At 40.8% G+C, this 27,309-nt stretch overlaps 1 protein-coding gene across 2 annotated transcripts in view; it reads right to left on the bottom strand.

Moving 5' to 3' along the window:
- EPHA4 (EPH receptor A4) overlaps window positions 1–27,109 on the bottom strand; it is a 161,490-nt gene extending 134,381 nt beyond the window's left edge. For both annotated transcript variants that reach the window (XM_005676603.3, XM_005676602.2), the window contains exons 1-3: window positions 26,961–27,109; window positions 23,843–23,910; window positions 19,002–19,665 (exon numbers count right to left, since the gene is read on the bottom strand). In XM_005676603.3, the coding sequence (XP_005676660.1) occupies window positions 19,002–19,665; window positions 23,843–23,910; window positions 26,961–27,051 (823 nt within the window). In that variant the 5' untranslated portion in view covers window positions 27,052–27,109. The remainder of the gene's footprint in view (window positions 1–19,001; window positions 19,666–23,842; window positions 23,911–26,960) is intronic.

The following is a 27,309-nucleotide window of genomic DNA, read 5'->3' as shown; positions in this document are numbered from 1 at the left end:
CCAAACGTGACTTCTAGTTTTCTGTGTGTGTATTTCCTTCTCTCATTTTCCAGATGCTCTATGATGAACAGAATTTGTTTCATAAATAGAATGTGATGATTCACTTAACAGGGGAAAATCCATCAAAACTAACATGCTTTTATTTTTTCACATCACTAAGAGATGAGTTGATGAAAGGAGAATGAATGTTACAGGTTTGAGGAGATGCATGCAAGGTTTCACTGTCCTTGGAGACACTATTTCCAAATGACAGGATCTCCCGGTTTAAAGCCAGTGTGTGCAGGAGCGCTTCACTGAGAAAGATGGAGGCAAAAGAAATTGATGAAGGTGGGAAAGAAAGGGTGCAATGTTTTTCTATATCCCATCCATGCAACTGGAGAAATAACTTGCAATGTTCACCTTAAAACTAAACTGCATAATTAATATCCCATGGTGAGCAAGTCGGTCCTAGGAGATAAGTGCAGGGAATGCTCATATAGGCATTTGGATGGCCCAGTTTAAGGGTGTTAAATCTCTGGAGTGTGACAAGGTGAATTTTAAGGCCACAGAAACAATTGATTACACAGCAATCAGTGAATCAGGGCATTTAACTCATAAAGAGGGAGAAGTAGCCAACCCCACAGGTATTTGAAAAGCTGGTTTCTGAGAGTGGACATGCTTTAAAGCTCACACATAGTCCATGACGTCATTTTCCTTTCCAATTGCTGAAGCCCTGAAGGCATACTGAAAACTATAAGAAAACACTCTCTAGGGGATTATATGAAGCAATCAGCCTCATCAAGCTCACTTTCACAATGCCTTTATGAAAGACAGTGATTCTCTGAGTTTCGAAAGCAATTATGTTCGTTAGATAGTAGGAGAGAAAATGTAAAGGAGATTTAGAGGCAATAATGTACTTCAGGTGACTACACTATATAATCATTTATATCAGAGAGGATCCTTTATATTGGGCTTCCCAGGTGGCACAATGGTAAAGAATCCACCTGCCAGTGCAGGAAGTACAAGAAATGTGAGTTCGATCCCTAGGTAGGAAGATCCCCTAGAGGAGGAAATGGCTCCAGTATTCTTGCCTGGAAAATTCCATGGGCAGAGGAGTCTGTAGGCTACACTCCGTTAGGTCACGAAAGAGTCAGACGTGACTGAACACACACACATACTGAACACACACAAACACATACATCCTTCATATTAAAGGGTAGTTACAAACAGCTATCACAGATAGCCAATGAGTCCTATCTTTGTTTAAAATAAGCTTAAAAGTTAATTGCTTTTTTTTTAGGATGAAAAGAACGCATCTGTAGGCAAAAGCCTTAAGTTTTATCACATGCAAGTGCTAATGAGTAAAACTACCTCCACTTTGGAGTTCACTTCACTAATGAGGATTGTATGGAAATTATCACATGATCTCACTGAAGGTATGCTGTTTCTCATTGTTTCGAGCTTAGGTAAGCATGTTATCTCAAAACTGTGTCTTTTTCAACAATATCAAAGCCTCTAAAACTGCACATTTTTCAAACTGACAGTTATTAGAAAATAATTAAGCCTATACTTGAAGATGTTGCTTAAGGATATTCACAATGTTACTACACCACACCAAAAGCAACCTAAAAGCCCAACAATAGAGGATAGGTGAAGAAAGTGTGCCTTATCCAGGTAACAGAAATCTCTGTAGCCCTTAAAAGTCATGTTATGAAGTTGTATTTTATCATCATTCCTTATGATCAGTAACTCAGTGAGTGTGCGTGCCTGGGCATACACCAAAACCTGGAAGCACCGAAACCAAAACAGTAAGTATGACTCATTATGTGGTGACATTATAGATGATTTGGTCAGTTTTTTCTACTTGCCTACGGTATTACCATATTTTTCTCCAAAAAGCATGAATTTCTCATGATTTTTTTTCTTTTCTGATCACAATAACTTTGTGATTCATCAGTTCCTTTCAACATGGTTTTAAACCATACTTAGGTACTCCAATAAGTAGAATGCCCCATGGTACACAGCAGCTATGAAGGTGAAAGTGGAAGTGTTAGTCACTCAGTCCTGTCCGATTCTTTGACTGTAGGCTTCTCTGTCAGTGGGGATTCTCCAGGCAAGTGGGTTGCCATGCCCTTCTCCAGGGGCTCTTCCCAACCCAGGAATCGAACCCAGGTCTCCCGCATTGTGGGCAGATTTTTTGCTGTCTGAGCCACCAGGGAAGCCCTGTTTGAAGTATAATCGACTTAAACCATTACATTAGATCCTGGTGTACAACACAAGGATATTTCTATACATCACAAAATGATCACCATGATAAATCTAGTTACCATCTGTCACCATGCAAAGATATTACATTATTATTGACAATACTCCCTCCCTAGTACATTTCATTTCTGTGACTCATTTATTTTGTAACTGAAGTTTGTACCTCTTTATTAATTTATTATATACTTTATTAATCTGAGCCTCAGTTTCCTCATCTGGAAAATGAAAAGCATGAATTAAATAAAGGATTTCCTTCCAGTTTGAATATTCTTTAGCTCTAAGAAGAAACACATCCCACTTCACCAAGCCACAATATGGAAGAGGGTTTCTGTCAGCAACAGAACCAAACCAAACTAGTCTATCTTGCCATCAGGCTAAGAAGGGAGCGCAGCAGTTGCTCGGTCGTGTTTGACTCTTTGTAACCCCATGGCCTGTCCATGGAATTTCTAGGCAAGAATACTGGAGTGGGTTGCCATTCCCTTCTCCAGGGTGTCTTCCTGACCCAGAGATCAAACCAGGGTCTCTGGCATTGCAGGCAGATTCTTTCCTTTCTGAGCCACCTAATATATTTCCTATGTGAAACATTTGTGTATAGAAAACTGGTTTCATGTTAAATTAATGACCTCCTTCATCAATTAGCATTGTGTTGCAAGCAACAGAAAACCTAGTTCTAAATGATTTAGGAGTCCCTCAAAAAAAAAAAAAAAGAGAATTTTTGAGACTTGCAGAAAAGAACAATTCAGGATACAGCTGGTGTTAGGTGTTGAAAGGTGAGCCATTTCCACTGAAGCCACAAGGTAGCAACACGAGGGAAGGAGGGTGAATAGCTGTGTAGGTACTGAAGGAACCACGTATGCCACCATTTGCAATGCTGACCCCACCTTTCTTCTCCTTGCACCCAATTGCAGAAATGAATTGCGTTACAAATGTTTCCGTTGCCATTTTTTTCCTGCACATTTGCAAATAATACGCTACCTGAACCAGCATAAAAGCACAAATCCAACATTTAGATTATTAAAAGTACATCCTCTTTTTAGATTGATTTTCCAGGTCAATAGCCCTTGGATTTATTGTACTGCCTTTGAGAAATTAAAAAAGTTATTCGGTTCAGCTATCCTCCAGTTAAGAGGAGATGATGTTCTATCTTATGTAGACTTGGGTCTATGCTTATAACCTCCCTCTGTGCTGTGATTCAGAGTCAAAATAAGAATAATTTGCTCAGTAACATATTCTATGACAAGGTCTTCAGCTTTAATAATTGCAAAGTCACATTTTGCTCTTTGCCAGGCCATCTGAAATAATACAAAGGCCACCCATTGACAGAGGAGTATTTGACAAATCTTGGAGTAAATACAGAACACTGTTTACATAAGTTTATAACTCAGGCATTTAAAATATTCTTCTTACCTTGTAAGAATGCAAAGCAGATTCCATATTGTTAAGTTAACTTAGGAGGATGTTTCTTGATTTCTAACAGTTCTTACCCAGGAAAAGTAGGGCACAGAGTTGGCAACTTGGAGGCTGGAGCCAGTCTACCTGGTTTCGAATCATTTTGAGTAGCGGTACAGAACCTTGGGCATCCTTCCGTGACTCAGCCTTCCCAACTGTAAAATGGGGATAATAACACTCTACCTGCCTGATAAAGCTGTTTTAGGACTAAGTAAGTTAGTAGAGAATTTGGTAGATGGTCAGCATTACAGACGCTTTTATAAAATGTGAGTAACTTCTTCTAGAAGACATCCCATCTCCTCCTATACTTGGTGCCTAGTGGGGAAACAGATGAATCTGACTTTGTGATGCTGTGGTGTACATCTGCATGCATGTGAGCTCAGTTGCTCAGTCATGTGTGACTCTGCAACCCTATGAACTATAGCTCACCAGGCTCCTCTCTCCATGGAATTCTCCAGGCAAGAATATTGCAGTGGGTTGCCATTTCCTTCTCCAGGGGATCTTCCCAATCCAGGGATCAAACCCACAACTCCTGCTTGGCAGGCGGATTCTTTACCACTGAGCCACCTGGGAAGCCCCATGGTGTACACTTAGGTTCAAGGAAAATGAAAACAGAGAAATTGATATCTAGGACTGTTTGAAGAGCTTTTCCATCTTTCCTACAACTACAGGATCCTACACCTGGGCTACCTACCCTATAGGAAATATGCAACCTTTGTAATAAGGACTATCCTACTATCTTGGAATCTTAAGAGCGGTAAATTATCTTACAGTTTGTCTAGTCCAGAAGTTTGCCATTGAGATCAGTATCCACATCTGAGGCAACTGAATGAGTGAAGGGAAGATCTAGCCTGTCACAGTGATTAGAGGATGCCACCAGTATTTACTCCCCAGGGACTCCTCAGGACCCAAATGCCTTGCAAAGTGCATACCCACCATGCACAGGATGGATTCACAAGCCTTGATAAATATTGCACTCACGGAAGAATCGTCCTGCCCAAAATGACAATGGTGCCCCTTTTCAGAAACAAGGATCAGACTTCCCCAGTGACACGATAGAAGGGGAAAAAAAAGAAATGAAAGTGTGATTTGCTCAGTCATGCCCGACCCTTTTTGACCCCACCAGTCTCCTCTGTCCATGGAATTCTCCAGACAAGAATCCTGGAGTGGGTAGCCATTCCCTTCTTCAAGGGATCTTCTTGTCCCAGGGATTGAACCCAGGCCTCCCACATAGCAGGCAGGGAATCCTCCTGCAAACGCAGGGGACATAGGTTCAAGCCCTGGTCTGGAGAGATTCCACGTGCCACAGAGCAGCTAAGCCCATGTGACACCACTACTGAGCCCATGCTCTAGGGCCTGTGAGCTGCAACTAATGAGACGGTGAACTCCAACTACTGAGCCCCACGTGCGGAGAGCCTGTGCTCCCCGACTAGTGAAGCCACCATAATGAGAAGCCCACAAGCAGCAATGAAAAGCAGCCCCTGCTTACTGCAACCAGAGAAAGCCTGCACGTAGTAAAGACGACTCAGGGCAACCAAAAAATAAAATGAATAAATGAATTTAAAAGATCAAAAAAAAAAAAAAAAACCGCACAAAATCTCCAATCTCTTACTGCAAGGATATACACTTAAATGCCTTAGGGTCATCCAGCTAGTTTGATCACCCGCTCTAAAAGAGAACGCATCTTCTCAAAAGTCATCACATCCACTTGGGTCCAGTTCAAAATACCAGATGGTTCTTTCCTTATACTGAGGCAGTCCCTGTCCTCTGGTCCTCGTTTTGTTTCCATGTGGCCCACAGAATAATTTGAAATGAACAAAATGAAACTTACCCATCCTCCAAACCAATATAAAATATTTATACATTATGATGTCAAAGTCATGGCTCTAAGGAACACCAGATGTTTCTAGAACAGTGAATCTGTCATTTCGCATTTTTTCTCCCTCAGTTAAAAAAAAAAAAAGCAAAGCATCACAACTCAGAGGTGCTGCAGTGAAATGCAGCTTTTCCTAATGAGATTAATAATAAATATGGTCTCAACTAGATCCTCATTAACAAGCAGGATCCCGATTTATGCCTAACCCAACCATGCCTGTGCACTGACTCCAGGCTGAATATCCCATTGCCTTTAACTTCTATGTTTAAGATATACACAAGTAATGAGAAAGCTCAATAGTGTAATTATGGAGGAAAGCAACGTGGCGTCTGCACTTTCCACCCAGCAGAGACAGGGAACAGCCCAAATTCAGAAAACACATCCACTATGGATTGGAGAGTCATTTATGTGACTGGGAAAGCAATGGAATGAAGTTTCAGAGTCAATTTCCTTGTGGCTGTTGCTTTTTTTTTTTTTTTTTTTTTTTTACCGAAGTCTAGCAAATATACAGAAAAGAAGTGTCCAAATCCTAAGTGCACAATCTAGAGCCAGTTTTAATGGTGAAACCTTTCAAACTTGCAGAGTAAAGCTAGAGTCTCTGCACACTTTCTGCAATGCTAATAAAAGATGGAAAACTATCTTAACTTTATGTATCAATTATAATCCTAAAATCTGCTAAGAATAAGAGGAAAGAGAGAAAGAGATATAGTCAGAAAGAAAGAGGAAAAGAGAATATAGGCTAATATCAATCGGTTATTTGTTAAAAATTCAAAATAAAAATAATACAAATTTCTATTTACTCTTAAATTTCTCAAATCTATTTACTCAAATTTCTATTTGCTCTATTTTACTGAGCACTGAATAGATGTCACTTGCTAGCAAGACTTGCATTGTCTTATTTAATCCTAAGGATACCTACGGGGTGAGTGAAAGTCGCTCAGTCATGTCCAACTCTTTGCAACCCCAGTTCTCCAGGCCAGAATACTGAAGTGGGTAGCCTTTCCCTTCTCCAGAGGATCTTCCAAACCCAGAGATCAAACCCAGGTCTCCCGCATTGCAGGCCAATTCTTTACCAGCTGAGCGACAAGGGAAGACCAAGAATACTGGAATGGGTAGTCTATCCTTTTGCCAGTGGACCTTCCTGACCCAGGAATCAAACCAGAGTCTCCTACACTGCAGTCAGATTCTTTACCAACTGAGCTATCAGGGAAGCCCTAACTATGGGGTAGTTGTCATTATTCTCCTATTACAGAGGAGAAAAAATAATAGAGCACTAAAGTACCTAGAGCTGGTAGTCACCACTGTAAATAACAAAGCTGAGATTAAAATTAAATTCTTATTCCAAGGCCCTGGCTCTTCATCACCACAATTAACACATAGTTGCAAGAAACTTTTAGCCAAAATTTACTGCTACCTGATAGGGTTTTTTTCACAGATTCAAAGAGAGTTTATGGATTATTTTTTTTAATCTACAAATATATTCAATATTCATAATACTGAATAAATGCTCATAAACACACATCAGAAAGATCACATATCTGAAAGAGATATTTGAAGTAATCTAACAAAATTCAAAATCCCTTCTCTTAGAAATGTTTAAAAATATCTCATAGCATGCTTAAATTATGTCCACTAAAGCTGGCATAAAATAAAGATGCTTACAATCAACATTATTATTTTTCTCTGGCCTAAAAATTCTGATCAATGTTGAAAGATAAAAATCATAAATAAGAGGTCTAGTTTTTAAAAAGAAGGAAAAATATATAATTGCTTGCACCTCAAAATATTGGTTCTCCAGAAAGTCTAGAGAATTAACTGAAAACCTATTAGTATTCACAAGACAGTTCAATAAAAAGATTGGATGCAAGATAAACATACAAAAATCAATAGCTTTCCTGTAGATCACTGATAACCAGCCAGAAGATATAATGGAAAATACTGGGAAAACTCAATAAGTTTCTGTATCTCAATCATTATCCATAGTAGAAGTCAATGATCCTTTTGTGGGGCTTAGGGTTCTTTTTAGTATGTCTATTTTTTGAAGTTGCAATAATAGTTGTGATTTTTCACAAGGTCAGACATTACTTCTTTTTAATAAATGACTTTGTTTCTCTAATAGAAAAGGAAAGATCCAACAATGGTTCAGTACAATTGCTGAAATCATAGTGCAAAATTCTTGCTGTATCAAGAACCCATTTAAGAATTAGTGAAATAGTACAGCAACAACATTCTGTAAATAAGGACCCCAGAATCTTTCCTGAAGGTTAGAATAAATGATGTAATGGGGTCTGTTTAGCGTAGTACAGTAGCTGTCCTAAAGGAAGACTATGTGAGACCCTCAGGTGGTGTGTTTCAAACTTTTTTCAAAGCTTTTTAATCTCGCAACGATAACGTTCTCATTTTTCCATCAACATGCGTTTCCTAGTGCAAAAATACCACACTTTTATAATGTTTTACTGTAGCCCTGCATTAGGCTAATTGAAAACTCTAGGATAAACAGAGAAGCAGTTCCTAAAGAAACTGCTTTAAAAGAAACCTGAATGTTCAAATATTACTTTCAGCTGCATTTCTTTGCTGGCACCTCGTTAGAGAACCAAGTAATGAAATCTCAATTTCTCCCATTAGTTAATTAGCACCTTTGCATCTTAAGTACTGAAAGTGTTACACTGTTAATTACCTACGAGTCTGCTCTCAAAAATCAGTGGCTGCTTGTTTTTTTTTTATTTTTTCTTAAGCATGGGTTTACACAATCCTAAAAAAAAAAAAAAAAAAGAAAAACAAACCTATAGTCTTCCATGTGCATTGGCTAAATGTTACAAAATGTAGTGTTTAACAGCTAAAGGTGAGTTCAAGTCAACTAGTGCCCCTGTATTGATCTCTTATTTCTCCCAACACTTTTCTTCTAATCCTCTCCATAATTACTTGAACTGCAAGAGCTTTCCTGACACTGTCAATTCCTCCTGCATCCATTTTCAAATGGCTAGCAGAGAAGCCGTTGGGCACTAGATCAAATTGTCAATGTTCCCCACTTGGGGCAATTGACAATCCTCTTGAAGTCTCCTGGCACATCTGTCAAGAGCCTCCCAGGGTTCTTCCAAACTCTTTCCCCTTGGAAGAGAGCAAGGAGGGTGAAGGAGGCATAAAGTATTGATCCATTCTTTTAACATGCTAATTGGCCCGGGGGCGGCTTCAGTCATTACCAAACTGGACACTTCAGAAGGAAACTGTTTTTCAAAGTGGAGATGTCTTTTTCAAACACTTGAAACTGAAAACAAACGAATCTAAGCGTCAAGTTCATGGTACAATGTGAAGGAGGTTGGACAAACAGAAATGCGGAGAGTAATCTATGCAAAAGTAGCCTTTTCATTGATTAGTTGATGGTAACAATAAGTTTAAAAGTTTGAAAGACACTTTAAACTTCTAGAGCCTGTGTGTCCCCCATGAACAATCAGGCTATAACCTACTATGTAGCTTACAACATTCCTTGGGAGAAGAATAAACACTGATATGATTAAACTGACACAAAATGGTAATAGCATTGATGTTGATGAATGCTTAGACATCTCCATAATGGTGAAAATGGAATAAAACTGTTTGTTTAATTATAGCTCTAACTGGCAACACCCCGTGATGGCTAGATGGAAAAAAAAAGTAGGGTGGGTAAGAGCACCATTATTAAAGGAACTTTGTCTACCGCCTTTGCTATCAGTTTATTATTCCATCAATGAAACACACAGTACAGATAAGACTGCAAGACATAATTAAGTGCATAAGGTTGCAAGTATTGTTAACGCTTGTAAAATTAATTCATCAAACATGATGATTTGCTCAGTTTTCAGGTCATGTATTTCTGGGGATATATTGTTATGTGTGAACGGTTATTAACAGAGAAAGCCATAGAGAGATGGCAGCTTTGGTAATGAAGAAGCCCCTGTGGAAGGCAAGAGCTGGGAAACTCAGCCTCTCAAATCAGGGAAGTTCTTAAGGACAAAAGCCCATGAGAAAAGCATTCCTTACTGAGCTGCGTCTTAACTGATCATGAGGTTGGCCCATATTTACCTGCCATGGTATTATGGAGGAAATCAGTATTCTGTTAACCCCTGACCCCTCGGATTTGCAGCAGACAAAGGACCAATCTGGAGGCCTGGGAGAACACCGCCAAATGTCAAACAGCAGGGAAGCGATTGTTACGGAAACAGTTGGCTTGGGCACAGCCAGCTTCATTGGGGCAAACTGCTATTCACAGAAACAAGCCATGAGGAGATAACGCCATAAAATATGAACCAAATGGAACCTTTTTTGCCTTACTTCTAAATTGTTGGCTTTATGGGACTTCATGCTGAACAGTATGAAAAAAATCCAATTTGCTTTGAAGCGCATTACTCTGTCTAACATCCTAATTATTGTTTACATTGCCATTTGCCTTCTATTAAGAATTGAATAATTACCCAGCACTTCATAGTTTAAAAATACAAGCAAACAGGATTATCTGGGTAATTAAGAAACTGTACCGTAGCTTTGTACCTATGTGGAAAATATCTGTACACGGAGGGGGAAATGATAATTATCAATCAACTTACTTCAAATGGTATTTTCAGGATTCTGAGCAATTGGAGATCTGTAACTTATTAAGAAGAGGTTAGTAAGATCACCTTTGAGAAGTGTGAGTCTGTTTAAATCCATCCTTGGAAACAAGAGCCAGATAAGCAGCTGAATTTTCTCATCCACTAATGACACGACAGAACATACCAAGTACAGAGCCTTCTGCTGTTCTTTAATCCTAATAATCCACCCCAAATGGACTTTGAATAGCAGCATCATCAAATTTTGTCAGGCCATGTGGAGCTAAACCAAAGCTCTTCCACATTTAGATGTTGTTTTAGCTGACCCTGCCTACACTTAATTACACTGCAAAGTCTGGATCTGCCCGTTTAATGCCCTGTGAAATTAGTTCGAAGTCAAAACTAATTGAACTTCAAAAACATTTTATGCCAAGTCCTCTTCTTTTAGTTTATAGAATACATACAATCAGGGCCTTCTGAAGACAGTACTATTTTCAAGATGAGAGTGAAGTTTGTAGGGTTAAATATGTATTGTACTGGCATTTTCATTCTGAGGGAATAAAGCAAAGGTTAAGTAAGTTTGGAGACACTGGTGGGATGGGAAAACAGGAATTCAAAAGGCAACATTCAACCCAAAGCGAATACACATACAGAATAAGGAACAGAATTAGCGGCAATACAACTTTGAAAGAAATGTATGTGGCACAGGAGTGAAAATAAGGGATTTTAATCATGATTTTAGGTATGCAGCTGGTTGTCTTCATTCATGGATGTTTGACACTAACATGCTGAAAATACCAGCGATTTGTGCAATCTACACTTTCAGGATCTATTTGTTGAAGGGGTGAATAGGTTCCAGCCTACAAGTGACCTAACACCTATATTTTCAGAACTTTCTGAGATCTGACAATTCTTTCTCCAAGAATTTTATCTTTTAACTTGACAATTTTTGAAAGCCCTTTGTTGGGCCACTTCTGAGCATTCCTAGCATAATCTGCACAGTGCTATCTCCTCCCTCCTCAGAAAAAAAAAAACCAGGGAGATTCCTGCTGAAATTGTCAGGAAACAGACAAGCCAAGGGATTCACCAAGACTAGGTTCCTTCCCAAAGGTCAAAATAAAATGAGCAGCAGGAGCTTGGGTTGTTTCACATGGGGCAAGGGGCCCCGGGAGTGACAACCAGCCACACTGGGGGAGGGCCGGCGGTGGCGGGGGAGGGGGGGCGGGGTGCACAGAAGGGGCCCTGTGCAAACACCCCACTCTCCGCCTTCCACCCCCAATCTCTGGAAGCATTCAAATCAAAACCGAATTAATTTGCATGGTGTCTAAATCTTTGGGTTCTGCATAAACAGAAGGAGATTTTGGCTGGAGTTTCCAAAGGAAGCTCTCTAGCCTTTGTGAAAGGGGGAAATGGGTGTGCTGTTTTGCATGAGGGCGCATACAGAATATGCAAACGAGGGATCTGCTGCCGGCAAAAAAGCAACCCTAGGCCGACAGCTGACGACCCGCATTCACCCAGAAATCGCTCTGGGTCTCCAAAGGGAGTTGTCAGCGGCACCAACCTGATTGTTTCCCCAGAAGCCCAAATAGACCCTGAATATTCATAAAATGTCCATTTAGTCATGGGACTATTAATTACCCTCCAGATCATGGGACCCAGTGACCTCACCTGCTCCCACCCCCCACCGCAAATGGCCCAGAGGTACCAGCTGTAAGGGAGAAAGGTTTTATGCCCTCAGTGAAAAAGATACAGTCTCTCAGGGTCCCATGGGCCAGCTGAGGCTTTCCTTAACCATTCCTTCTCGCAAGCACAGTAAAACTAAAGAGAGCACTGAGGCATGTTATTGGACGCAGATAAACCATTTTTAAAAAGCTAAGAGCTACAAATTGCTGCCTGATTTTATAGAAACATCTAAAGGGTAGAATAAATGTCATCCTTCTAAGCTACCTAAATCTCCGAGATTCTGAAAGTTTCCAGAGCTTCCGGATCTATTTTGATTCTAAAAGTGTCTGCAGACGACCCAGGTACACTTTCTGTACCTGCAAGAGAAACAAAAAGCTGACACTTTTTGTGCAGCACTTCTCAAACTTCTGGGTCTCAGGACCCCTTTACACACTATTTAAAAAGACTGAGGATGCCAAAGTGCTTTTGAGTATGTGAGTTAAAGATACCAATACTTACCATTGGCAACTGGAACTCAGATGAATTTATTTTAAAGTATTGATAATTAAACGCATTACATGTCAAGACAAATAATACATTTTAATGGAAAAAGAACCAAATTTTCTAAAACTAAATTAGGGACAAGAGTGACATTGTCAATGTCTGGCTTAATTGAGGATGGCGGGATTCTCATATTTGCTTCTCTATTTAATTTGATGAGATATCACATATCAGGTAGCCTCTGGAAAACTCCATTCATGAGAAAAGGGGAGGGAAAAGGCAAATAGCATATTAAAGTTTTGACCTGTAGACCACAGGACAGGGTCTTGGGGGAACCCACCTGCAGTAAGGGCCACTGCAGTAAGCTGAGGAACAGAGGACCTGACCGATAGGGACAAGACCAGTCATTTCATATCGCCCCCTACACTTGGATTTTTCACCACTGCCCTCACCTCTCCACGCAAAAAAAACTGCTTCAAAACCTAAACCAGTTTCCATTGTTGGACAATGACCAAATAGCCTATAGTGTCACCATATTTCTACTGAACAACAAAAATAACAATAAACATTTTCCACTTCTTAGGCACTTAACGATTCTAGGCACAGTGCTAGAACCTGTATACATACATGTGTGTGTGTGACAAGTCACTTCAGTCGTGTCTGACTTTTTGCGACCCCCTGGACTGTAGCCTGCCAGGCTCCTCTACCCATAAGATTCTCCAGCCAAGGATATTGGAGTGGGTTGCCATGCCCTCATCCTTATATGTGTGTCTCATACATAATAACATATCATTGTCACCAATTTGCAAATAGGACTTGAAGTTAGGGAGGTTAAGTTAGTGACCATGATCATCCACCTAGTTAAGTAGCACACCTACAAACTAAACTCAGGTCTCATACTCCAAAGGCAGATCTTAGCCATTTCGTACTAATAATTATGTTAGCGCATAAACTAAAGAGATTTTTGAACATCCAGGTGTAGAGATGGTTCATAAATACAATGAAAATAGCTAAGACCCAATTGAAGTAGGAATTATAAAGAAGGAGTTCATTAATACATGTCACATACAAAGATCCTGATGTATCATGTTGACTCCCCGAAATGTTACTCCACCAAATAAATGTTTAATATGAAACAGGCCACAATTCCTTCTGCATTTATTTATTCATTCATTCAATGAACATTTAATGAGACACAACTATGCTCCTTAATTGTCAGCAGTGTTACTTGTCTGGTTGTCCTGGACTGAACTCCTTCAGTATATATGCTCATGGTCAAGAAGGTTTATTAAAATTATATGTCCATGAAAAAGCCAGAAAAATAACAAAGCAAGGTTAACCAGTCAATTTTTTTTTAAGTATATGTATGATTTACAAGTTAAGCTGTTGGTTTAAAAATCTTACCAGAAAAAACCAAGATCCCCGAACTATCCATCAATAAAGAAAAAATTAAATGAAGTATGATATATTCACACTACAGAATATTAATTATCAATTATGAAGGATGGAGAAAAGTTATATTCTCTAATATGGAATAAGAAGATGACTCCATTTCAGTTATTTTTAAAAATATACTGTATAGATATATTTGGGTTGTCTACTAAATCATAAAGACTGATAAATCAGAAACAAGCTGGAGTAAGAGATTGAAGCATACAATTCTTTTGTAATGTTAAATTCATCAATTAAATGCAAAAAAAAAAAATGCTCCCAAAACCTAAGTATTAAAATTCAATGAAAGTCAAATATATATCATGACCACCCCTGCTTCGCACAGTAGTAGCTGAAAAGCCATTTAATCGGTCTTTCTCCCAAAGACTCAAGTCTTAACAGAATAATTATGTCTTAATTCATTTTTGAAAAGTACAAGGAAGCTCAGTTAGATTAAAATAAGTCATCAAATCTTAAATACCAGATTCAAAAATCCCTAACTGAGATAATTCCTACGTGATGCTTTAGTGAATCCAAAATAGACCATTGCCTGATTCACTCACAAAAGAAGCCTGGTCACATGTTGAAGGGAAAATAAAAAAGTATAACAGAAAAAGGACAATAATTAAACCCTGCTCTTCTCGGATATAAAGAATTGCGTCTTTCAGTGATCACAGCCATGCTTCAAAGTCAGAGATAAAAGCAACCATGTGACTTAAGCAATTGATTCTTAAAGACATGATTCAAAGGTGGAAGAAAAATTTCAAAAGTGGAAAGAATATAACAGCATCTCTCTGAACTATATTTTAAATGCATCCTTTCTGGTACTTCTTTCTCCTAAGGTTCTTGTATAATATATTAGGAAAACAAAGTAGTCACTTTTTTAAACACAGACCTCTCTCTTTTTTCAGAGCATGAATATGAAATATTTCTATTTTATAGCCATCAAAGCATTTCCATCTGTTTTTTTCTCAAAAGAGCTTTTAATAAGAAGCTTTTACTGATATGAAGGCATCATATATGTAATGATCATAATAGAGGTCCCTAACTATATAGGACCACAAACAATTTACAGCAAAATTATATATCTAAGCAAGGTTTGATTCCTACCCAGCTTAGTTTTGTCACAGTTGTGATTATTTGTCCTTAAGGGACTTCATAAGACTGTTTTCTTTTTATTAGTATTATTTTTATACATGCTCTCTGAAAATGCTGCTTATTACTATTTCACGGAGTAAATCTGTAACTTCCCTTTCATTTTTCAGCTTTTTAATTAAGCAAAAAATAAGGTAATAAAGAATCTTTTTGTCTCTTCTTCCAACTTAATATTTTTGAAGTAATAAAAATAATCCTGTAAAACATCTAGAACATTCCCTCATGGAGGGGCAGGGTTCGTACTAGGGGAGAGGGAGACATGTCTGAGGTGGATTTTTTTTCCTTTCTCTGACTAACTGGAACAGTTTCTTACCCTCTGCAGCCCATCACTAGGCAAGTTCAAACTACTGCTAATGCCAGCCAGACATTCTCCTGCAGGAGACAAATGAGTGGCTTCCACTCTTTTTTCGTCCTGCTGAGACTGAGCCAAATCATTTCAGAAAATGTTATTCTAGGGGAGGGTGAACTTGCAGCTGCTGCAGAGGGCAAGCCCGCCATCGCCCTGCCACTCCTGACACTTTTGACGGGGCTCCTCGCCCTCCGTCTGCATTTGCATGTACTGCTTGGAGGTAAGAACTCCAAGAGGAAGTGTCCTTCTGGCTTCAAGGTCTCTGGAGGATTCTGGCAGATGATCAGGGTTAGATTCAAACAACAGCATACCCCAGGCCCCCACCCGCCCTGGCCATTTTTGCCCTGGGATCTTTTGTCAAACATTTAAGATCTTAATCAATCTTCACTCTGACCTCCCAGACCCCAAGGAAGATGGATGAGGAAGTAGGTGACCTTTCACCTGTCCTTCTATTTGTCCTGCCACAGAAGACCCATTGAAAAGACAATTGGGGAGGGGTCTGCTGCCAGAGTTCTGAAGACTTGCCCATTCTCTTTTATATCCTTTCTTAAGCTTCCTTTACACCCTGGTCTTTCTTGTTCCGCTCCCAAATCACTTTTCTTTCACTCAAAGGAAAAGTTCTCTTTCCTATAGCAGAGGGGGAAAAAAAAAAAAGACACTCTCCAAATATCATTTTCAAATGATCCTTACTCATTGTTAGGGCAAAGGCAATGCTTCCTATCTTTGTCCTTGACTTCTAAGAGTGGCTTGAGGATGGACTTCCTTTTTACCATTTCAACTCAACACCCTTAAAAGTCAACAGTTATGACCTTGGTAAGAGTGATAAAAGAAGCTAGCATTAACATCAGTTTAATGCTTTATGATCTAAACAGTGGTTTTGTTTTGTTTTGTTTTTTTTTACCAATTTTACATCACTGTGTCCTCTAAGTCTCTAAGCTAAGTACAATTATTATCAACCCATTTTATAGATTAACAAACAAAGGCACAGAGGGTTTAAGACACATGCTCAAGGTCATGCAGCTAAAGCGACCAAACTGAGACATATTTCCTTATGTGGATGTTTTTCTGCTCTACCTAGATAATCCTGATACCCCGGTAATAATGGCACATGTCTGTGCGCATGAGCTCAAAGTTGCTTCACTCGTGTCCACCTCTTTGCGACCCCATGGACTGCAGCCCTCCAGGTTCCTCTGTCCATGGGATTCTCCAGGCAAGAACACTGGAGTATGTTGCCATTTCCTTCTCCAGGGGACCTTTCCAACCCAGGCATTGAACCCACATCTTTTATGTATCCTGCATTGGCAGGCAGGTTCTTTACCACTAGCACTACCTGGGAAGCCAAATGGTGGCACAGATGGAACCAACAATTTCTTATTACTCTTAAGATGTTTACAGACTTGACTTATCTCTTTAAAAAAAATCTCACTCAAGTTTGGGATTTAAGAATTCTTGTGATTCAAGTTTTTTCTTCCTCCCTAAATTTGCCAGAGATTCTTACCTGATAGTGTTTAAAAACAAGCAGTGCAAGGTTTTGTGCAAAAAGTGTCTTCTTGAAAGATTTAATCTTTCTACAAGTAGCAAAGAAAGTACATGGGTAGCACGAGAGAGTGCAAAGAATGAAGATTCTCAACAATAGCTTAATCAAATTTCCACTTCCATTAAATATCTAGTCTTGTGTTAGGAGCAGTTTGCTCAGAAATGTACTGAACCTAAGCCATGCAGCCTCAACCTTTCTATGAATCACGTGATGATGAACTGTATTTCTAAGATTATTTCCATAAAGCCTTCCACTACCATGTTCAATTGCCTTTGCATTCACTCCCTCCTCCATCTTTTTCTCTTTTCCTTCTAATTTGGGTTGTAAAGATGTCAAGGAGTTTCAAAGTGCAGCAATGTATGAGTTACTGAGCTGTGTGGCAATCGAAAATCAATGACATTAGTTACGGAGAGATGTAGTAATGCCAGCAACCTGAACATCTGAGCAAAAAATGGAAGACAATGTGTTTTTCAAGAAACATATATGTAAGAATCTTGACATGTTAAGATGTGCAAGTCTTGTCTTACAAAAATCAAGAAGGAAGAACAATTTACTCTAAGATGCAAAGCAGTATTATTACCCTATTCATTTCACTCTTCCTGCTATGATGATTATAATTTAGGTGCCAACAATGCACTCATATTTTTCTCACATTAACACTGGGATATACTTCAGGGTTTCCATTTGGTACAGCTTACCTAGTAGTTGCTAAGCAAGAAATTAACATTTGTTAAAAAAAAAAAAACCTTGAAATTCAAACGTCTAAATTTTCAACTTTACCTTTTGACTCAAAGTCAACAGAAAAGGTTGCCAGTCTTTATCCTGTTTTATATTTTCAATGCATTAAAAAGACATTCATTGTTAGCTACTTCTAGAAATAGCACATCAAGAAGAACACTTATGATCTCTGACAGGAGAAATATATAACCTCTCTCTATGACACCAAACTACCCTAAATGCAACTTTCTTTAGGTTATAACTGTTGATTTCCAACTGGTCAAGTGGATTGCTCTATAGTCAATCCCACCCTGTCATTAAAATGGTTGAAATGCCAGACAAATTGTTTGGCAGTCAGTTATTTCGGACTCTTTAATCACCAAATCAGATGAACCATGTGGTAGTGTAGTCTCCAGCTCAACAATCACCCTGAGAAGAGATTAATCTGATCTGTTCCAGAGATGGGACCCAAAGTTACACACTTGAGTAGTAACTGTAACAAGACTGGCAGCAGCAGACTATTGATAACCACTGAAGATAAATACCAAGCAAAAATACAAGTCTTGAGATAACTGATTTTTGCAAGCCTTAATTCACATGTGATATGAGCAATCCATATAAATATGGAATACTCCCAGCCTTTACTCAAAAACAAAGCTACTATAAGAAGTCTGCAAATTCTCCCCAAAAGGGGAAATAAGGGAAGAGGGAACTGCAGACAGGGTTAAATGAGAGGAAAAGAAGTCACCTTGGTAATATGATAAATAGTCATTAACGTGACCAAAAAAAACCCAAACAAATCTGGATTTCTTCAAAAACTCAATAATCAAAATGGATCACAATTTACTACTGTCTCTGACCACAGATCCAATAAGAAGACTCTTACTAGCTCTTTGTCACCTCCTCAGGGAAATCAAGAGGTCTTCCATCAAGATTCAGTTCACTCAGAGACCCCATCATGGGAGCTCAGTGGAACAGAAGGCACATGAAACGCTGTCACTCTGCTTTGCTGACCCATGTCTACACTGCTCCACAAGGCAGGAAAAACTGGACTTTCCTCACACAGTTCGATTTTAATCAGCAGGAGGAAACTGGAACAACAAACCCTAATCTGACACTGAAATCATTCAGGGACATATCCACAGGAGGAGAGATGTTTACCAACAGGAGAACCAGGGTTCGAAAATGTGTGGGTCCTCTTAAAGCAAGGATCAATCAGGGCCCTTTCTTCAGCTTGTTCATTTACATTTCAGAGGGCACATCAAGCCGGTTCACATCTGAGTGCCTGTTAGCAAATGTGTTTGGCCTTCTGCTGATTACAGCAGCATTATTTATTTTGTCAGTATTAGAATCGTCTTAGCTTTGCCACCTGGAGCTGTAGCACTTACTCATTAGACCCCTCTGTCCCACCACATCCCACAGGGGCTGCTAATTACTGGCTTTACTCCATTTAGTCTCATCTCTGATTTAATTACGTGCACTAAGCCCTAATGAAAAGTACAATATGGCTCTCCTTACCTTGGCATTCTCCATTCCGCTCTTCATGCCCGGCATTGCATAGGCAGTTGCCAATGGGTACCAGCCATTCACCATCTGCCCCGCAGTACATTTTTGGCACATCCTTCTCTTCTGAGTTGTTGACACAGGAGCCTCGAACTTCCACCAGGGAAGAAGTATCAGCGCCCGTGACGGTGTCCGGAAACTGGGCCAGATTGCGAACGGTGAGCGGACACTTCTTGTAGAACACGCGGACCGATACCAAGGCGATGCAGGCCCCCACATCCTGAAAAGCCAGATAGAACCCCTTTTTGCTCAACGGCCCCACATCCCGGATCTCCGTGTTTAGCTTCATGATTCGGTCGCCAATGTCTACTTGGGTGAAGCTCTCGTCGGCTGCGATGGTGTCAATTTTGGCAAACTGGCTCTCTCGGATAAAACGCTCTTTGTCGTTGTCTGATTCATAGTAGTACAGGTTAAACGTCTCCTTGCAAGTGCCCATGACACCCGGAAGACTGTTGCAGTCCCTCAAGGTGAACTTGATCTCGATGTACACCCTCTGAGCCCCTTCTCGGGTGATCCAATCAGTTCGCAGCCAGTTATTCTGGCTGGGCTCCATCACGTTGCAGACTTGGTAGGTTCGGATTGGTGTATTTTTTTCATCCATAATACTCACTTCCTCCCACTGCAAAGAGCCAAAGGAAATGCATCAGTTGCAAACATTTCATCATACAGTGATTTAACAGTTCTGTTCTCCCCTCATAGGACAGTGATGATTTTTGTTTCAATAAGAAAGAAAACTACCGAGCACCAATTCCTCATCAAGATGGTACTGTACTGGGGAGCTATTTTCTTGTCACTGTTTCACTCTTTTGCCTAAAATTCCAGAGGTATTACTAGATTGATTGCTTCTGAGTTCTCAGGCAGTTCCTGGTGGTGGTCTAACAACCTCAAATTCACCTATTACAACAGCTGCAATTTCAAGTGGCAACAGTTCAAATTTACTCATAAATGAAAAACCAGGGATGTGTATTGTTCCAACAACTGAGCAGAGACCTGCAAATTAAGAGCAGGAAGAGCAGAGTTTGCCAAAGGAAGACAATTATCAGTTAATTAGTGGTGCTCCTGTCGGAACTTTGCTCTCTAATACCTAAAAAAAATGGCAGTCAATTTTGTGTTTTCTTTTCTTTTTGGCATTGTCATTACTCTTTAAAGGGGTAAAGAAAATCTCACTATTCTAGTTTCGGTAATCCTGGAAAGATAAGAGGGTAAACTTTATGGTTGGATTTCTCAAATACACTGTCATTTAAAATGGTAGGACACTTTTCAAGAGCATGTATTCAGTCCAAAAGTTTGTATACTGTTCTTATTTTTAAAAGAAAGCCGCATTAAGTAAACATGAATGTACAAATGCATTGCTTCTAAATAGTCTGTGGATATTGAGAAAAAAACATACTAAGTGGTATTTATGATGGAAAGCCCAAGAAACTTAAAGTATGGTAGGGGTTTCTTTCAATCTACTTTGTAACATAAAGATTCTCACAGTGGGATAATCTGAGTTAAAATTCACTGTGACTAGCATTCTAGTTTCATTTTTGCTGTGCTTTTAAAACAATCCTAAAAGCAGCAAGATAATTTGGGGGCTCCTACCAGACTAGTAGGCAGCCTCCAATTCTTCATTAACATCTACAGTAATGGCTTTATATAGAGCTGGTATAAATCAGCTTAAATATCTAACACATGAATATAATTAGAAGAAAAAAAGATAGTTTAAAAAAATCATATTCTATAATAGCTCCACTTAAAGCTCCATTCAATCCAATGAAGTACATAGAATCATAATGTATCTTTTAACAGGTTTCCCATCTGTGCATTGGAAAACTATTAATGGATGGAAATGTTACTATGTGAAGGGCCATAATACATAAAATTCTGCATCCCTTTCATCTGCCACCATTATGAAAGTTGGAACTGAAAGAGATAAGTGCCCTGTGGTGATTAAAATTTATTTTTATCCACTAAGCAATAAATCACCAGTAATTTACTTATTTGGGGAAATTCATGTAAATCCAAAAATAGATCCCCACCTTCAAAAAAACCTACTCAGCATGCTTCTCATCTCAGAACAAAGGAAATATGGAAAAACATATTTATCAATGTAAATGAAAGCACGTAGGGACATCTCCACAGTTCATACAGATAATTCAGATCTAATTCAGATTTTCCAGCCAAACTTAATTGTCTAAACACATTGATCAATTCACCAGAACAATGACAAATCTCCCCTTAGTTTTGCATTTTACAATCAGTGTCAGAAACTCAATATTCTCCTTTAAATGAATACTGCCAAGAAATTAGGTTTTTGCTACAATGTTGCCATCAGGAGTCATCACTTTCCATTATTTTCATGTTCTGCTTAGCTGTTCTAATGGAAAAATGAAACCATAACTCATTTTTGACCTGGTGGTATTGTCAAATAAGGTTTCTTTTTAAAGATAACAATAACAACAAACAAATGTATGTCATTATTGGTCAAAATTATAATTTCAAATTTCCAACCAAGGTGTGAACTGTTCTTAGGATAAGTAGAGATTTCAGAATAATAAAAAAAACCCTCAAATATGCTTTTACACTAAAGAAAGAACTTTTAAAAGCCAATCCATCTCCTACTTGGTAGATATCCAATTTATCCCTTCATTCTAAGTCTGCAAATGTCTTCTTTATTACAAAAGCTAGAAATTAATTAAACTTTATAATTTGGCACATAATTTTTCAAAGGCTACTATATATTTTAGAAGGACTAATTTTCTTACAGACAAGTTCATTTCTTACCTTTCATAATAATACTTAAAACTTTACACATACATGGCATTTCAGGAAAGGGAAAGAGAACATTCTATATTCAGAAGTCCACATTCTGCCCATAAAAAGTTCTGGGTTGTGTATAATCAGCTATGCACAGTATTTTTTTTTTAAGGGACATCAAGACAACCAAAAGAAGTTTTGTGTCTAGAAAAAGTGATCAGATGGTCTTTCAACAGTTCTCAGGAGTTGGGGTGTGGGGAAGGAGATGTCTATGGCATGTTAAATTACAATAAAAGCTTTCCAAAAACAAGACAGACCATGAACTACCCTTAAAAAATGTGCTACTCCTTGCTTTTAAATAGATCGCATGTACATTGAGTGTAACAGGTCAGGTCCAAAATCATGCTAGATATGTCCTCTCTTTAAACTTGGGAACAATCAGTAAGAAAAATAAAGCTCATTATATTTTTTAATGCAAGCACTGATACCTTCATTCTCAGTTTTGCCAGCAGTTCTAACACTTTCAACCTACAGAGCAAAACCCCTGGTGTAGCATGGGAAAGCCTCCTTGAATCAGTGACCTTTCCAGGGTATAGGATTAACAAGAGTCTGACTCTCACAAGATAAAGCTGTACCTTTCTTCGCATTCAAAGGATGAGGGCAATTGCCTGCAATCAGCGGTGAATACAGCCTGTCTACACTGCCAGAGACCTGCCAATCACTCTCCCTCCCATTAAAAAAAAAAATAAAAATGGTTTTGAGGGCAGACTAGAATTTTTCAGCAGAGACCAAACCAACTGCAGTCAAGTTCAGGCTGAAAAACAGGAAGGCAGGGCAATCTCCCTTTTATTTCAAATGGATGACAAGACTGGCTTTGGAAAAAACCAGTCTAAAATTCTCCTTTTTCATGTCCGCTTTCTTGCCTTATTTGTGACACCTATCTTCCAAAAGTTTCTATGAATCTTTGTTTTTTTTTTCAATCCTTTATTGTTTATTCAGCGGTCAGGTGTGAAGCGCCACACTGTGAGCTGGCATTACAATTTTTGCCTGATAAGAACTCCTAATCTTTCACCCCTCCCACTGCTTTTAATCAGATGACTGAGTCATAGACTATCAAGCATGTAAAGGTAGGATGATATGCTTAATTCTTAAAACATTTGAGAGTTATTTCAATTTGGCAGAAGCCAGAGTTACACGTTGTACTGATTTCTTTCCAAAGCTGATTCATTCTGACCTCTTATTAAGGTGTTGGGGACAAGGGGATAGGGTAGGAGAATGTGACCATCGACCTAATTCTATTCTCAGAATCTTCTGATATAGGCAGTGATGACAAATTCAAGAAGAAATGAACAGTGATGCACCCTCTCATACTTTAAGAATCCAGTCTCCCTGAACCCCAAAGATCCAAGATTCTAAATACTTTAACTGTCACATTTAATACCAAAAATGCACAAACATGGGGCTTTTTTTTTTTTCTCTCTGCATAGACATTGCCCCTGGTGCTACACCTATGCAGGTTCATAAGGCTTTCTCTCAGTGTGCAAGTGAACAGCAGCTGATTTAAGGTCCTCATAGCAAGTTACAGAGCCCCCCACTGCTCACACACAGAACTAAACCTGCTTCTGGTACAATTGGAAATGTTTTCTCTCTGGTATCTTTATTTATTCATTTTCCTCATCTGGAACATAACAATTGCTTTAAAATTAACCCTGTCAGGATTTCACAGCTATCACAGGAATAGGCATCAATTCTAATTTGGTCCCCAGATCATGTTTCTTGTTGGTGTTTTAGTTTTAAATGGGCATCTAAGGCGATGCCTCCACCAGTCTCCTAGTTTTGAAACCCATTTCTGCCCTTTTGGATTCCAGTTCTGCCATGACAGAGCTATCCAAAGGGAGTATAGGATTTCTCCAACAAAGCGTAATTCACTTCATAGGCCATGGTGGAAATCTGACCCCCTGGCCACAATCAACAAGAATCAAGCCATTAGGACTCTCAGAAAGTGGCTAATCACTCCTTTTTACCCTGTGGATCAGAGAGCAATTCGAAAAACTTACCCCTCCTTCCAGAGGGCTGGCTATCCACCCAAGTTCTCCCTGAACAGATCTGGAATCCAATAAGGTAACTGCAAAAAAAAAAAAAAAAGAAAGAAAGAAAGAAAACCAAAGAAAAATAGATTAATTTCCAATTGCAAAAAGCCAATACTACAAAAAACCATTTGCCTGAGCGTTTCCATATGTGCTGAGGGTGTGCATATCCAGCTCTGATCAAAACCTAAACTCGGTCTCACTTATGTAAATAATCATTACTCACTTGATCTTCTCCCCTCTTTAAATCTGCAGGTTCTTATTTATTTAACTTGCTTAGCATTTAAAATTCCATCCTGGGACTCAGTTGATTCATTTTCTAAAAAGGATGAATAGAGAATCTCAAGTACAATTCAAAAAATAAATATATCTATGTAAGGCAGCTACACTCCAGAGCAAAATCTGCATTCATCTCTGTCTGGTATCTACTAGAGTTATTTGTTTTTGCAAGTTTCAGATGACCGCATAACTCATCATCATGGTGACAGAGCCACAAGTGAATTCTATCAGAGAGTACTCAAAGGGTCATGAAAAGGCTCTCTCTCTTACCATATTTTTTTCCCCCTCCACCACCAAATAAATAGGCTCTGGATGTGGTATCCGCTGTTTTTTCAAATATCAAAGTTTCAGAAGGGAGGGATGGCAGACGTGTGGACTTAGGATGCAAATACACTTTAAGTATTCGCTTTCCCAGGTCTTTTTGAGGACAATTGGAGACTACTCCTTTGGAAGGAAGGATTTCCTCCAGGAGGAAATCACTGGTTTAAATTTGAGATGTGGAGGAGAGCTGCCGAAAAGATTTACTGTGCTTATGGTACACCTATGAGCATGCATCCAAGCTTAGGACGACCCGGAGGTCGACTACACACCCCGCCCAAGCTGGAACAGTCCTAGGCACGGAGGGCATTGAAAAGGACGCCATGAATTCCTGAACTCTCCACATTCTCTTTCCCACCGAGAGCTGCAGGCCTGGGGTCGAAAGGCCTATCTCAAAGAAACCACTGGGTTATTAATTTGATCAGCGAAGATAGCTCTTTGGTCTGGGGGAGGGGTGGGAATGCGAACCCTTCATTCTTGCTCCAGCTCACCCCAACTCTGTCTTGCCCCCCGGCTCCTGAATTCTGCCCACCTCCCTATTCATTTCACCCCGACGTCAAAGTAGTTAAACCGAGCCTCTTTCTCCTGATTTTCTCGAGAAGTCTGAATTCCTAGGGTCTCTTAATTATTTTAAAATGTAGAGCTTTCCCTGGTTTGCTCCAGCCCGGAGTTGCGCCCCCCTCCTTTCTCTCCTCTCGGTCCCTAGAGAAAAGCCCGCTACATCCATTTGGATTTATGTAAGGTGGATTAGGGACACAAAGGGAACAATAAGACCCAATTTACAAAAAAAGGGAGGGAGTAGAAAGGGAGGGTAAAAGGGAGAAAAGAAAACGTGATGGGAATAAAAAGCAACAAAATGAATTAATTTTTAAGGGGGAGGAGGGGTCGGAGAGGGGGTGACCCCCCCTTTCGACAGCAGCCTACAGCTTCATCAGCGCCTTTTTTGTCTAGGTTTCCCAAGTTTTCCTTCCAAAAGAAAAAGCAAGGCGGGGGTTGGGGGGGGAGGTAGGAAATCTCTACGTTTGGTGCAGAAAGGTCTTGAGGGACGTCCTAACAAGAGTGCGAAGTAGCCAGGAGAACGCGGGATCCAGGATTCGGCTCAGAGGAACGCCTTTGGGGACCGAGGGGGCAGGAGCAACCAAGACGGCCCTTCTGAGGGAGGGAGGAGACCAGGAGGGTAAGAGCGCCCCTTTCCTCCCAAGCCGAGCCGTGTCTGCCGGCAGGTGTGTAAATCTCTGGGAGCCTCCGTCTGGCGAGCTCTGGGTACCGGCTGCCCAGATGAAGCTAAGTTGGTTTTTGGCTCCCTCCTTCGGAATAGGGAAAACGATAGATCGTACGGGAACCGATGGACGGATCCTGGAGAGACAGACAGACTGACGGATGGACGGATGGGTGGATGGGGGAGGGTGGGGAGGTGGAGGAGTAGACGAGACGGATGCGCACAGGCTCGAGGGCGAGCATCACCAGAACACACGCGCGCCCAATCGGGGCACTCGAGCTCAGGCACACAATTGTCCGCGTCCACGCGGGCACCCGCGCACCCACATCCACGCACATGCGCCCGCGCGCAAACACACACGCGCACGCAACTCGCCTTTCTCTGAGATCATTGGAAACTAAATGATCAACCCCCACCTCCACGATACAGGCACACACAGTCCTCCCAGCACGTCCAAACCGACGCGCAGAAAACTGAGCACCCGCACGGAACCAGTCGGTCCCGCACGTTCCCTCCAAACTAACCCGGGGTACAGTTCTTGGGGCCAAAAGCTAAAACTCGAGTACATTCAACTTGCCAGCGGGTTCCCCAGGTCTGGGGATGACTTAAGTAGCTTGGGGCCCCCTCAGCCGACAATCGCACCCCCCAGGCGCGGGGCCCCACTGGGGAGAAAGGTGTTTAACGCCGGGTGCTAGAAATCAGGTCACCGACGCCCGCCGAGCGGCGCCACGACCGCTGTGCGGCGGAGGCTCGGAAGCCGGGTCCAGGGAAGCGCAGGGCTTGGGAAACTTTGCAGAAACCAGAGCTCGTAAGGCTTTCGCAAGAACCCGAGAGCACCACGATACCCTCAAGGAGCTCTTTCCCCCTCGACCTGAGCGCAGTTGGGAAGTGGTAGTAGGAATAGGTCCACAAATTTTATTTATTTATTTATTTATTTATTTATTTATTTATCTTGGCGTTGTCTCCTGTGCGTCCCCTCGGGGCGCATCCACGGGCTGCCCTCGCCTGTGGATGCCGATAAACTTCGTCCGTTCGCTACAAACTTGGGCAACCCCTTCACACGTATAGGTCACCGCCGCGCAGCAGGCTGCCCGGCCGCTTCCCGCGGTCCCTTCGCGGTTCCCCCTCGTTCCAGCTCCCTTCTCCAGAGTCAGGGCGCACTGCTCGCTCCGGGATCCCCCCGCACCCTCCGGCCTCGCACTCCCGGGGACCAGTCAACCGCCGATCGTCGCTTCTCTGTCCCAAACCGCAGAAAGGTCGCCCCGCTCTTACCTTCATTCGCGGGATACACTCTGGAACCGGTGACAGCGTCGCAAATCCCAAAGAGAAACGAAAAGAGGACAAAATAAAAAATCCCAGCCATGGTTCGTCGATGCCAACGCTGCTCCAGCCGCTTCTATCCCAGTGGAATAAATGCTTAACTTAGGAGTGCAGCAGGCTGAAGACATTGCCAAGGGGGTGGGCCCGACCCGTGACGTGCACCCGCCAGTCCAGGGTTCTCGGCCAATGGTAGCGCAGACGGCGCTACCTGGCCCCGCCCCTGATGAGCAGCGCCTGTCCCGGAGCCCCGCCCCCTCCGGGCTCGGCGGGGCGTTTGGTCTCCCGGAATGAGGGGGAGAGT

The sequence above is a fragment of the Capra hircus genome, chromosome 2 (assembly GCF_001704415.2).
Source record: "Capra hircus breed San Clemente chromosome 2, ASM170441v1, whole genome shotgun sequence".
Taxonomy (NCBI): Eukaryota; Metazoa; Chordata; class Mammalia; order Artiodactyla; family Bovidae; genus Capra; species Capra hircus.
This window is presented reverse-complemented; position numbering and strand designations above follow the sequence as displayed.